The sequence below is a fragment of the Protopterus annectens genome, chromosome 2.part1, assembly GCF_019279795.1.
Source record: "Protopterus annectens isolate FY-2018-M chromosome 2.part1, PAN1.0, whole genome shotgun sequence".
NCBI classification, from domain to species: Eukaryota; Metazoa; Chordata; order Ceratodontiformes; family Protopteridae; genus Protopterus; species Protopterus annectens.
This window is the reverse complement of record NC_056729.1, coordinates 48,612,532-48,626,708: the sequence shown is the minus strand read 5'-3', so window position 1 is coordinate 48,626,708 and position 14,177 is coordinate 48,612,532. Positions and strand designations below refer to the sequence as shown.

Below are 14,177 nucleotides of genomic sequence, written 5' to 3'. Positions count from 1 at the left end.
TCCCCATCCTCCAGCCAGAAGCTTCCCTTGCAAGATAGGGCAGGTAGTGTCTGACTACCTGCCAACCTCATTTCCCACCCCTCCCACATCCCTACCCCTGTCTGCCCATCTCTTTGTCTCACTGTATGGTTCCACATTACCTTAGATAAATGAGTTTTGTCCATCATCCAGAACAGATTACTTTAATGATCTGGATGACACCCCCCCTCCCCCCCCAGTAAGTTTAGGCACTCCACAGCTACCCACCAGTCAGCTTACCCCTCTTACATCCGGTACTGCAGACTCTGCTGGTGCAAGACACTATCGAACCAGTACCTATAGAAACAAACGAAAGAGGATTCTTCTTCAGAATCTTTCTGGTCCCCAGAAAGTATGGGCCATGAAGACCTATACTAGATCTCTCTCGCCTCAACCCTTTCCTAAAAGCTCCTACTTTCAGGATGCTCATTCTCTCCACCCTCTTCCCCCTCCTCCTACCCCAAGGTTTCATGGCAACCCTGGACATATAAAGGGCACTTATCTGCACATACTAATAAAGCCCACTTTTAGGAAATACCTGAGGTTTTTGGCAGGCTCATCCCATTTTCAATTCTGTGTCTTGCCCTTCGGGTTTTCCACTACACCCAGGGTATTCACAAAATGTCTGGATCCAGTCATCGCTTGCTGCAGGACAAATGGTATCTAAATATCCCCTTACCTAGACAACCTGCTACTTCAGGCAATCAGAAGACTCTCCTTCACACTCAGGCTCTTCTGTCCCTCTTGCAGTCTCTAGGATTTCAAATCAGTTTCCCAAAATCTCACCTGGAGCCCTCACAGGACATTGTTTTCCTGGGTTGCAGAATCCGGACAGACCTGATGAAGGCCTTCCTGCCACCAAACAAGGTGCTGTCCTTGACAGACCACTTACCACCCTTCAATCATCAGAACTGATAGCAAGGCAGTTCCTGAGACTTCTGGGTTATATGGCAGCCACCATACCCATGCTGCCCTTAGCAAGACTGCACATGAGGAAACTGCGGTGGTATCTTTGGTCAGTATGGACTCTGCACTCCCATCCCCTGGAGTTCAGGGTCCTCCTTTTTCCCTGCTTGAAACAGGAAATTCATTGGTGGATGGCTCAGGTGGCCAAGAACTCAGGCCTCCTCCTACAAACACCCCCCCCCCCATCTTGCATACAGACACTTCAGATCTGGGATGCGGGGCAACACTAGGACAAAGACAAGTGCAGGGTTTGTGGACAGACTCACACAAACTAGAGCCCATAAATGTCAGAGAGAAGAGGGCAATCCTTGCTCTGCAAGCCTTCTAGCCCTACCTAAAGCAAGGCCCTCTCAAGATATTCACGGTCAACACCACGGTCCTGTGGTATCTCGGCAAATAGTGAGGGACCAAATCCTACCTCCTATGCAGACTAGCTCTGCAGGTGTGGGAACTGGCCACCTCACAGGGAATTACTCTACAGGCAGCTTACAATACCATCCCTGCACAACTCCCAGGCAGATTATATAAGCAGGACCATCTCAAACAACCACGAATGTATGCTTCAAAGAGATGTTTTCCTGGATCTGGGCCACAGGCGGGGGTACACCTCAAATATACCTGTTTGCCTTCTCCATAACCAGGCAACTTCCTGGTTTCTGCACCAGAGCACCCGTCCCTAAGGCACTGGCAACTGATGCCATCTCAATGTTCTGGAAGGGGACATTTCTGTATGCCCCCCCCCCCCTTAATTCAAAAGGTGCTGCTGAAAATTCAGCTGGACTTACCAGAAATCTTGCTGGTAACTCCCTACTGGCCAAGACAGCACTGGTTCCCCCTTCTCTTTCATTTGTCTAAGGCAATCACCACAAGTTACCCTCCTCAGTGGACCTGCTCACATAGCACAAGGGGTCACAGATACACCCACAGTGGCAGTCCCTACTCCTCACCCTGTAGTTGATGGGATTCTGATCCCCTTTAGACACCTGTATAACTGGAACATGCTACATGTCCTGCAGGAAGCTCAACACAAGAAAATCCGATCTCTCAAAGTGGAAAAAGTTTTCTATTTTGTGTCGCAAAAGACATTTGGACCCACTGGAAACCAACATCCCTCTTATCCTGTCTTAACTGTGTGAACTATTGCAGACAGGCCTGGCCTACTCATCTTTTAAAAGCACACTTGTCTGCAATTTCTGCCTGCCTCCCTCTGGATCCACCCGTAGCATCCAAACTTCCTACCAAAACTCTTCTCAAAGGGGTACTTAACCTGAGACCTCCCAGAAAACTGTCCCCTTCTCGCTGGGATCTTAACTGTGTACTAGAAATATTCACACTAGCTCCCTTTGAGCCAGCAAGTACAGCCTCCCTAAAATTTTGCACATGGAAAACTGTTTTTATTGGTGGCTCTGACCTCAGCCAGGAGGGTCTCAGAGCTGCAAGCTCTGGTGACTACACCACCTTTTCTGGTCTTGCGTCTTGATAGGCTTACTTTTAGAACTAACCCGTTTTTCACCCCCAAGGTAGTGCATGACCCATCTCTAAACCAGGCCATACACCTGCCCACCTTTTTCCCAATCCACAGGAGGATAATGAGAGAGTACTTTACTTCCTACATGTACACAGACAGCTTAGGTTTTATCTGCACAAAACCAAGACAGTTAGGAAATCTGACCAACTGTTTGTCTCCTTCCACCCCAGAGCCCTGGGGAAAGCATTGACCAAACAGACCATTTCGTCATGGATTTCCAGGGCCATTTCCTTCTCTTACTGGTACCATGGGAAAACTTTACAGGGCAATATTAAAGCCCACTCCACCAGAGCTATGGTCTCTACTGGAGTCTTCTTTAAGGGACTTGGATACCAGCTCGATCCTTGAGGCAGCTACTTGGTCCTTAGTGCACACTTTCACCAAGCATTACAAGCTGGATCACATCTCTAGGGCCAGGGCGGGGTTTGCCAGGGCTATCCTTCACGGATTCCTGGAAACTTCTTCCAGACCACCACCCAATTCTGTGATCTTTGGTACTCACCCATATGTAGAATACTGCAACACTGGAATAGAAGGACATAGGAAAGTTGTGTAAAATCTTACCATAGCCATAGATGCCCTTCTCTTCCATGTTGCAGTATTCCTTCCCTCCCCCCTTTCCTCTCGTCAGGTTGCACTTGCTCTCCTGGGTGACACTGGACGGCCTGTGCTTTATTAGAACTGGCTCCGACTGGGGCTTTCTCTATTCTGAGGGCTGGTGCGTGCAGATGTCACTTTTATGGCTCACGTTCCTGCAGCCATATCAGACATCCGATGCACCTAGAGGGACTGACTCTCTGGAATCCTGGCCGGCCGGACAAACTGGAAGGAAGAAGGATAAATCCACATGTAGAATACTGCAGCATAGAACAGAAGGGCATCTGTGGTTATGGTAAGATTTTACACAACCTTCCTTTATTTCATCTTTTCATCCACTGTCAAAATATGCTAATTTCACTTCATAATATCTTGGATGTTAACTATATCCGAAAAGATGGTCAAACATAACCCATCTCTATTATGAACGGAGTCAGTACGAGAATTGTTTAAAGATGGTTGCATGTTATTCTGTCTGAACAATAAGGATGCCCATTATTATGCCTGTCAACCCCTTCAGAACTCAAACTATTCACACAATTTCTTGTCTTGTATTTTTTAGATACCAATTCATCCATAAAGGACGTTAACACATTAAACATTCTGTCATCACTAGTTATTGTAGACCTCTGTGTGGTTTGGCCCTTCACAATATTTTTAAAAGTATATCCAGGATGCATACTAGTTTTGTCAACAAGTGCATTTTTGCAACAGGACTTTCTATGAAATTGGCTAGTAGTAAATCCATTTTTTCCTCTTTCTAATTTAATATCCAGAACAGTAATTGTATCCTATGAATGTTCCATTGAAAAATGCAAAAAAGTGGTGGTCAAATGCAAATAAAATAATTCAGTATCTCAGGGGTACATGTCCATATGACACAATGTCATGAGCAGATTGCTTGTAGTAAGCCATATAGCGATTAAAGATAGAATGTTTCAAAAGTTACTTTTCCTCCCAGTATGCCATTATTATATTTGCATAGAAGTTGGCACAGGGGAGTACCCATACCCACTCCTGATGTTTGAATATAGTATTGATCTTTAAACAGAGATGTTCTCTAGAATTAATTCTAAAAGACTGATAATGTTATATATAGTTCCAGATGTTTAATTGCTTTGTTTTCTCAAATATTTATCTACAAATTCAAGACATGAGTCATTAGGAACAGTAGTAAATAAGAATTCACGTCTAGACAGATGAAAAGATCCCTGTCTTGTTGACTCATACTGGGCAAACGGTCACATATACAAGTTAAAAAAAAATCTTGTGTCATGTAGAACCGTAAGAAATAGTTCAAATACAGGTTTCAACTTTTTCTCAACATAAATGGACAGAGGTGCTCAGTAAGCCAACCAAAAAAACAAGACACTTTGAATCAGAGCATCAGTAGGCTCTATAACCAAATGAAGAAAATCTTGGCAAAAAATAGGTGTAGCACACAGCAGGATGAAAGCACTGTCAAACTAAACAACCGACTCAGAGGAGCAATAGTCTTCCAAAGACAAATTTGAGTTAAATATGGCCTACCAGGCCAAATACCATTCACAAGGCTTTCTTTAGCTATGTTTGCATCTTTAAAGGCAATACACAGTTGTGTGCAGAGCTCATTACTAATGGAGCCACCTACACTGAGCTAGAAGATATAGCAATCCTGTTGGCAGACAAATTCAGCTTTAACTTTACCCAGTCTTGCCCTCAATTTCCTCTCGGGAAATACCATGAAATCCAACTCCTGCTCCTCCTCCTCTTACTACTGTCAGTTAGGAACAGGTCCTCAATGCTCTCTCTAAGGTTAAAAACACTGCATTGATGGGCCCAGACACTATCCCAGGATGCCTTCTAAATAGCATGAAATATGATCAGTCAGGCCCTTTGCAGTTGCTGTTTAACTGCAACCACCAAACAGGCTCCGTGCCTAACAAATGGAAAACAGTCATACCTCTGTGCAGTGGTGGCTATCTACAGACCTACAAGTCTCACTATTCACATATGCGAAGCCATGAAAAGTCGTCATCGAAATGATCAGTAATGACACAGGAAACCTCCAGACACTGGCCCCAAACCAGTTTTGTTTTGTCAAGGGTAGGTTTACTCAAACTGGTGGACTTTTTTGAGAAGGCCACGACTTCCGCGGTGGTGCAGTGGTAGCGTTGTTGCCACACAGCAAGAGGTTCTCCAGTTCGATTCTCGGCTGGAGTGCGGGGAGTGCCTTCTGTGTGGAGTCTGCATGTCCTCTCCGCGGTTTGGTGGGCATTCGAAATACATGCGTAATGGGGCGTGCCTTCATTGATGGTTGAACATCGAGCTGGCACCTCGGCGTTCGTGAAAATCTACTGCCAATCATTAGTGGACCGGAGTTCCACTGTGGCGACCCCTAACCGGGAAAAGCCAAAAGACAACACCAAAGCAATGGGTGAGGGCAGAACTGTTCACACTGCCTACCTAGACCTGACCAAATATTTGACACAATACCACACACACACACTCTCTAGCAGTGTAGATAAACTCAAGAGTTTATGTACAGACCCGCATGTCACCTGGTGGATAGCCATCTAGCTCACAGGCAGGTTCCAGGAGGTTAGAATTGGGAGTGCACTGTTACAAAAAGGCCAGTCACCAGTGGAGTCCCTCAGAGATCAGTCATGGGACTGCTTCTGTTTGGCTTTTACATCAGAGAAGTAAATACCAATGTCAAGGGCCTCTGGCTGACCAAATTTCCAGATGATTACAAGTTAGGAGCAGTAGTAGAATCTTCCACCAACACTGTTTTACAGGAAGAGCTGACAGACAAATAACTTGTCGGAGCCATGGACTAAAATTAAATGTTAAGAATTGCGTAATAGTTTCCTTCAAGAAGGCATCAACCTCTAGTAACTGTCATATTAATAGCACATCCCCATGAGTCAAACCAGTAGTCAGGAACCTGGGGACACATACAGACAGTAATGTACCCTTTGGACATCACATGTCTACAGTAGTGAGGAAATCATTTGATGTTGTACAGGGTGAAAGTAACATGCCCTATGCAGACCACCTCAAAGCCCTACTATGTATTTTGTCTGCTACAGACTTTTAAGGGGAGATCTATGCCTGGCATACAAGGCACTGTCAGATCCCACTCTGATGGACCACCTGCATGTCTGCAAAAAAAGCAGCACTAGGATTACCCATTCTAAAGACTAAACTTTGGCTGTGATATAAATAGAATCTGCTGGAGAGACAGCTATGTATTCCAGAGACTACCCCTTCCATATGAAACAGTTTCTTCCTTTACCCAGTTTGTGTGCAACTTGAACAATTGAGTGGGGAACAGGAAATTCATCCCTGGTTTGGCATCTGTGTTGCTAATGGGCACGAGCAGCCTGTAAATGGTTAGTCTCCCAAACCTCTGCTTGTAAATGTTTAGTATCCCTAGCCCCTGCTTAAACTCAAGGATACCAGAAATTTGGGATGCATGGCTAGACTCAGGCTGTAGTGGTAGTTAGCCTAGCACACAACTATGAACACTTCCATTTATTAACATTTAACCATCTTAAAAATATTAAACTAAAATTTAAGTACAAGTATAAAACAGTCAAAGGTCAGAAAAACTATGTTGTTGATTAGTCAGCCAGTAGCACTTTATCAGCTAAGTTTAATTTCTGTAGGATGCGTAGTGTCATGTTGTAAAATGAACAGTTTCTTGGCATCTTAAAGTGCTGTTAATGTCTGCTTCAGTCCTGCCACTACTGTTTGTGCCACACAAGACATTTCCTGCTTTGATTCACTACAAGAATTCTAGCACTCTAAAAATGTTGTTCTGATGGGCTTTTAATTTCTGCTATATTCTTGCAGTGCTTCTTTATTACCGAATTGTCTTAGTTTCTCTGAAGTATGCCACACCACACTGATATAGAACTGCATAAGATTACTCCAAAAATCTGACTATGCAGCACGAGTTTCTGTGTAATTGAAGCAGAATCTCTGTAAATTTGGTAACGGGTGTAAACTGACATGTAGTATTAACCACCTGAATGTGCATGTACTATTGCTTAATGACGGTGAATTATTTAAAATGATATAAGGGCAGTCAAAAGCGACTGTGAAGCCCTAACCTATAGTAATAGTAACTTTGGAATAAGAAGATATAAACCTACAACGGAGTTTGTGATTTGCCTATCCTGAAATAACATTGGCCAGAATTTTTTTTGTTTTACTAGTTTAAACCTTAATGTTAAAGCAGGAATTCTCTTCTGCATCACGTAATACTGAAGAGGATGCATCCATGTTGAGTATTTAAGATATAAAGAAATGTGTCTCATTTCACCATATAACTATATTTGTTCTAAAAGAATGCATCTAATCTCAGTTTATTATCAATACATTTTATCAGTCTTTGTGTTTACACTTAAATGTTTGGAATTTGTTTGTTATAATGTCTTTTAGATGACTTTGGCAAAGTACCATTTTAATTTTTAGTTAATGGAGGTGTTCTCACAGCATTTAATTACTTTAACTTTGTGGTTAGTTGATGTATTTGGTAATGCTAAGTTTAACTGAGGTACTGTTTCTTTAACATTGCAGTTCTGTGGAAAAACATGTTCACAGCAGGCTGTACAGAACAAATTTTGCAGTACTGTGGTTTATTCTGGTGAAATTGGGGGATCTCCTCTGATTCTTGAACATGTACAGAGCTGGTAAGTTCATTCTTTTAAATCTGAATTTGGTTGATAACCAGGCATGCCCAGACTGACTGTTTACAGATGAGACTCTGGAGACAAGGCTTCATCAATATATGTAATTATATTTGTTTACCAGATTAGTGCACTGATTAGTGTTGACCAAGTTCAAGCTCAGCCAATTTATTTAATACATTAAAAAGTAAGTACAATTTAAAGGTAAGAAGCACACATTGGTCAGTGTATTGATCTTTGTTACTCATCAGAAAACCGATTCTCTGTATAGCATAGCATTTAAAATTGCAGTATGCTGTAGTACTGACCCTATTCAAGTGGAATCTGGACAAATGGATGGGAGACTGCATATTCACCCTGGCGTGACACCCATGTCCCTCATGGGCGGGGTTAGTCAATGTTTATCATAGACTCGCTGTGCAAGTTATGTCCATCTAACCAAGGACATATGAAGCAATTTAAGATTAACATTATTAGGCTTGTAAAGGCTCTAGGGCCACGAGCCTAGTAACCTCCTATGAACCTGTATGTGCAGCCAAAGTGTGTACATGGAAAGAAGAGGTGCAGATCATACTTTCATGCTTGATACTATAGGCAGGTACTGCTTGAGGACTGCATTAAAAAAAATCGAGCAAGTTTAGCATAATCTCTAATGAAAAGAAGTTCTATATTTGAAGAACTTTTGAGTTAGAGAGACTCACCGTCTCCAAAACACCATAAAGTCTTAAGTAGCTATTTTAATCTGATAACTGTCTTGCATTCCTGACTGACAGATACTATGGAGTACTGCAGTCTTTCTGCATGTATGGAACATTAAGGCACCCTTGAGTAGTGTACACAGATGTTCATCGTGCATACAGCTGCAGTAATCACAGATGGGTTCTCTGCCGTCAGGCGGTCCCTCGGTCGGCCGAATTCCAAAGTCTTGGTCCGGTGTCGCTTTCTCTTCTGACGTCAGTGAGGCCAGAGTATACAAGACACAGCCGACGCCATGTTCTTCAGTCTTTTTTGCCGTGCGGTGCCCGAAGCAGAAGCATTTCGCAAGTGCCGGTCGGCCAGCTCCTGAATTACGAAAATTTTGGAAACCGAAGTCTTCATTAAAGCCAAGTACTCCGTTGGGGAAACTTTTCTTGCCTCAGACCGATGTCAGAAAAAGTTAATAATTGTATTTCTTGTGGGAAGCAAATACCGCATAAGGATTTCCATTCCCTCTGCATACCTTGTTTAAGCCCAGACCACAATGTCTCGGGCTGTCGCTTTTGCGCTACCTTCAATAAACGCACTATTAAGCGTCGGGCGGAGTTCGCCCAACACTATTTTGGTAAAGCTTTTGATTATAAAATGTCGTCGGACACTCCGACTACCGGTTTGTCCAAAAAACGCAAGGAAAAGGACCGACACGCGAGGCCCGCGGTCCCCACGCCAAAACAGGCTACACGTGGTCCGGTTCTCAGCGAGACGCGTTTGCAGTCCCTGACTACCGACGACACTCCTTTGGCGGTGTCCTCTGTACCCGAGACCGCTGGGACCTCGGCCCTTTCCCAGACTACAACCACCGAAGCCTTTGCTAATGTTGAGCCTACTAATGTGGACAGGTCCACCTCCACCCATGGTGTCTTTAGACCCTCATCTTCTTTTTCTATTAAGGCCTTTACTAAATCCAAAGCAGCCAGGCACCCCAAGAGGCCTGTTGCACAGGGCCCTTCTCCAGGTCCCATGCCTAAAAAAACAGATGCTTAAAAATGGCTGAGGATTTAATAACTCTTATCAGAGGTTCTCAACCCCCTCCAGACAAGAGACCCAGAGTGGAGGAAGATTCTCCCTCTTCTGATCAGGGATCCATTTTATCAGAACATTCTGATGCAGAGGAACACTCTTACTCCCCTTTTGAGGATTCGGATGCAGAACAGTCCATCCCTTCTGTATCTCCTCCTGAGGATTTTTCCTTTGGTGAAACCTTGCACACCTTGAGGGAACACTTCCATTGGGAAGGCCAAGACTTTTCAGATTCCAAGAAAAGGCTTAGGGAATTTCTTTTGTTACCTCAACACAGACCTCTGGCGATACCCCCTGTTTTGGACATACTTGATGATGTTTATTCGGAGGCTTGCCTTAACCCGGATTCTCTGCCTCCTGGACCAGTCAAACCTGATAGGTATTACAGAGTACCCAACTCTCACCAATTTCTCTTCAAAAGCAATAATGCTGACCCTGAAACCATTTCACAAGGCCCCAAGGGATTGAAGGCCTCCACTGCCAAGAATCCACTTCCTGCAGAAAGGGAGTCAAGATCTTTAGAAAGGTGGGGTAAAAAGGGTATATACCTCGGCCACCCTAGCCATGAGGGCCTTAAATTGTCAGTTTCATATGCTTAAATATCAACAGTTCCTGTTATCACAATTAAGGAATAAAATGTCTCAACCTGAACAACCAGATTTAAAGGAGTTACAGGATATGATGCATAGTGCAGAGCAAGTGGGTAAACACACTTTACAATGTGGTTATGATGCCCTACAGGCTACAAGTAGAGCGGCTGCTACAGGATCAGTCATTCGCAGACATGCCTGGCTTAGAGAACAAAACTTGCCTGATCATGTCAAAGCTAAACTTCTAGATGCTCCTTTACAAAAGGATGTGCTGTTTGGTACTAATGCTGAGGAGATATTACGGAAAATGGAAGAAAAAGCCAAATCTATGCAAACTGTCAAAGCCTTTTTACAGGTCCAACCACCACGTTTTAGCAGAAATTGGCCTTCAAAAAACTGGTCCTTTCCAGCCACTGACAAGCCCCAAAGAGGTAGATACAGACGCACAAGGGGCAGAGGGCAATCACAAGGATCATATAGAGGATGACAATGGCAAACTCCAGCACCAAGAGGTGGCGAGGACAGTGCACAACAATACAGGAAGCAAACCCAATGACTCCCTCATTTCCATGCCAAGCACGTCTCAGCTGGCAGCACCTTTGGGAGGAAAGCTAGCATTATTTGCAGCCAATTGGCATATTGTCACAAAAGACAAATGGATCCTGGACATTATAAACAGGGGCTACAAATTTCATTTTCACATTCTTCCAAAAATGAGAGGCATGCCAAACCTGCCACAGAATCAAAGGGCAGAGGCACAACTACAAATTTCAAAGCTCATAAGCATGAGAGCTATTCAACAGGTACCTACTCACGAACAAGGTCAAGGTTTTTATTCAAAACTTTTTCTGGTACCAAGGAAAGGAACCGACTGGAGACCCATTTTGGACTTATCCATCCTAAACACATTTCTACTCGTACCAAAATTCAAGATGCTCACATTACAGCAACTTCTTCCCATGCTGGGCAAGGAGTTTTGGCTGGTAATATTGGAACTCAAGGAGGCATACCTGCATGTCCCAATCAGACAAAGCTGCAGAAGATACCTCAGATTTCTTGCAGGTTCAATCCACTATCAATTCTATGCATTGCCCTTTGGCTTATCTACTGCGCCCAGAGTATTCACAAAGTGCCTGGCATCAGTGATTACCTACTGCAGACTTCAAGGGATACAAATTTACCCTTATTTGGACGACTGCCTGATCCAAGCGGACAGCAAACACATACTTATGGAACATCTGGCATATGTGACACGGTTATTGCATTCTCTGGGATACACAATCAACAAAGAGAAATCGAGGCTAACACCATCTCAGAAAATAACTTTCCTGGGTGCCAACTTGGACACAAACACCCAGATGGCCTATCTTATGCCAGAAAAACAGGGGTAACTATCTCATTACTTCAAAATACTAACAAAAAGTACCAGGCTTACTGCAAGGAAAATCCTGCAGGCTCTGGGATTCATGACATCTTGCATTCTTTTAATCCCATGTGCAAAGCTGCATATGAGGAAACTTCAATGGTACCTAAAAAACCTATGGTCTCAACACAGTCACAGTTTGGAAACAATAATACCAATAATCCCATGTTTGCAAAAGGAATTTCTATGGTGGGCCCAAGCATGTCAAGCACAGGCCTCCCATTCTGCAAGCCTCAAGCAAAGCAAGTTATCACAACAGACACCTCAGATTACGCATAGGGGGCGCACTTGACGGACAGGTGCATCCAGGGCAAATGGTCCCAAAAAGAAAAGCACCTTCACATCAATCAAAAAGAAATGCTAGCAGTAATAAATGCAATTACAGCTTTCAAGGACTTCCTGCATCCAGGGCAATTACTGATCAGAACAGACAACACCACAGTAATGTGGTACATAAACAAACAAGGAGGGACACATTCCTACCCCTTGTGCAGACTAGCCATGACTCTTTGGAACTTGGCTCGAATGGCAAATCGAACTTCAAGCCCAGTACCTGCCAGGGTTGGAAAACACGCTGGCAGACAAATTAAGCAGAAATATGACAGATCCACACGAATGGAAGTTACATCCTCAGGTGTTTACAGAAATAACCCAAGTGTGGGGGAGGCCAGACATAGATCTTTTTGCCTCCCACAGGAATCATCAATTGGAAACGTTTTGTTCAAGGACCTTTCATCCAAAGGCCTGGAGAGTGGACGCACTTTCATTCAGTTGGACAGCATGGGCAGTTTACGCATTCCCACCTCTGCCTCTTCTGCCCAAGGTACTTTTGAAAGCAAGAGCAGACAGACCGGAGATGATACTGATTGCTCCAGACTGGCCACGGCAACACTGGTACCCACTGCTGAGGAGCCTAACACATACTCCTCCCTGGTCCCTGCCTCTAATGCCTCTTCTGCTGACTCAGCACAGCTACAAAACTCTCCACAGTCAGCTGAAAACACTCAATCTCGCTGCATGGAAAATTCCTTAACACAACAACAGACCCTGCTCTCCAAGGAGGTGCAGGATGTCATTTTGGAGGCCAGAAGACCATCTACTAGAAAAGCTTACTCCGCAAAATGGAAGCGGTTTTGTTCTTGGAATGAGAAAAAAGGCCAGGACTCTAGAAAACTGAACTTGCCTCAGGTACTACAGTATCTAGCTGAGCTGCTGAATAGTGGACTTTAATTTTCTTCCATAAAAATCCATGCCTCAGCCATTTCTGCAGAATACAACACGGATCCTCCTTTATTTTCTCACCCACTCTTACGACAGTTCCTCAGAGGGGCTAAGAATATCAGACCACCAAGGAAACAACCAATACCAGCCTGGGATCTTAATTATATACTAAAAAAATTAACATTGCCTCCTTTTGAACCAGCTGCCTCAACAGATTTGCAATATTTGTCCTGGAAAACTGCCTTCCTTCTGGCTATCACTTCAGCTCGTAGAGTTTCGGAACTACAGGCCCCCATGGCGGTGCAGCCCTTTCTCATTTTCCATCAGGACAGGGTTTCCCTTCATACCAACCCATCATTTATGCCTAAAGTGGTATCCAGGGTAGCTTTAAATCAAGCCATACACCTTCCTACCTTCTACCCCAATCTTCAAAACAAAGGGGAAAGGCTGCTACATTCTTTAGACATCCATAGGCAGCTACATTACTATTTGGACAGAACAAAGGCCTTCAGGAAGTCAGAACAACTCTGTGTCCTATGCTGTAGGGGCTCAAGGGAAGCCAGTTTCCAAGCAGACTATTTCAAAGTGGATAGGCCACTGCATACGATTTTGTTATTCCTATCATGGGAAATCTGTTCCTACAGGTATCAGATCACACTCCACCAGGACCACAGCTACCTCTACAGCCTTCCTCAGAGGAGTTCCTACCAAAGATATTCTGGAGGCAGCCACTTGGAGTTCTGTACATACCTTCACAAAACACTACCACCTGCCTTTATATTCCAGAACCAGAGCAGGCTTTGCCACTGCTGTTTTGCAGGGCATTCTGGCTCAACCCAGTTCCTCCTAGTACCTACCACCCTGTGCGTAGCTTTGGGACTCTACCCATCTGTGATTACTGCAGCTGTATGCACGATGAACATAGTACAGTTTTGTACCTACCATAAATGTAGATGTTCGAGTGCTAATACAGCTGCAGTACAGGTTTCCCTCCCTCCTTCCCCTCTTGGTAAAGGCATGGGGCCTAACAACCCCTTCATACAACCTGACTGGGTTATCCTTCTATGGTCTATTTGCTTGCTACCACTGATTTTGGATTATATTGCATTGCATGTTTACACATATAAGCATAATTTATGTATTGCCTTCCTTCTGGGGGCACCTGACATCTGGGGCAAGAAAGACTGAAGAACATGGCGTCTGCTGTGTCTTATATACTCTGGCCTCACTGACCTCAGAAGAGAAAGCTTCGACAACCGACGCCGGACCAAGACTTTGGAATTCGGCCGACCGAGGGACCGCCTGACGGCAGAGAACCCATCTGTGATTACTGCAGCTGTATTAGCACTCGAACATCTACATTTATGGCAGGTACAAAACTG

The 14,177-nt window shown here is 44.1% G+C and overlaps 1 protein-coding gene across 1 annotated transcript in view; it reads left to right on the top strand.

The window, feature by feature from the left end:
• LOC122793961 overlaps nt 1-14,177 on the top strand; it is a gene marked incomplete at its 3' end in the record, with an annotated part of 2,396,194 nt that overhangs the window by 1,352,219 nt on the left and 1,029,798 nt on the right. Inside the window, 1 exon segment of the mRNA XM_044062016.1 lies at nt 7,676-7,788. Within this exon segment, the coding sequence (XP_043917951.1) occupies nt 7,676-7,788 (113 nt within the window).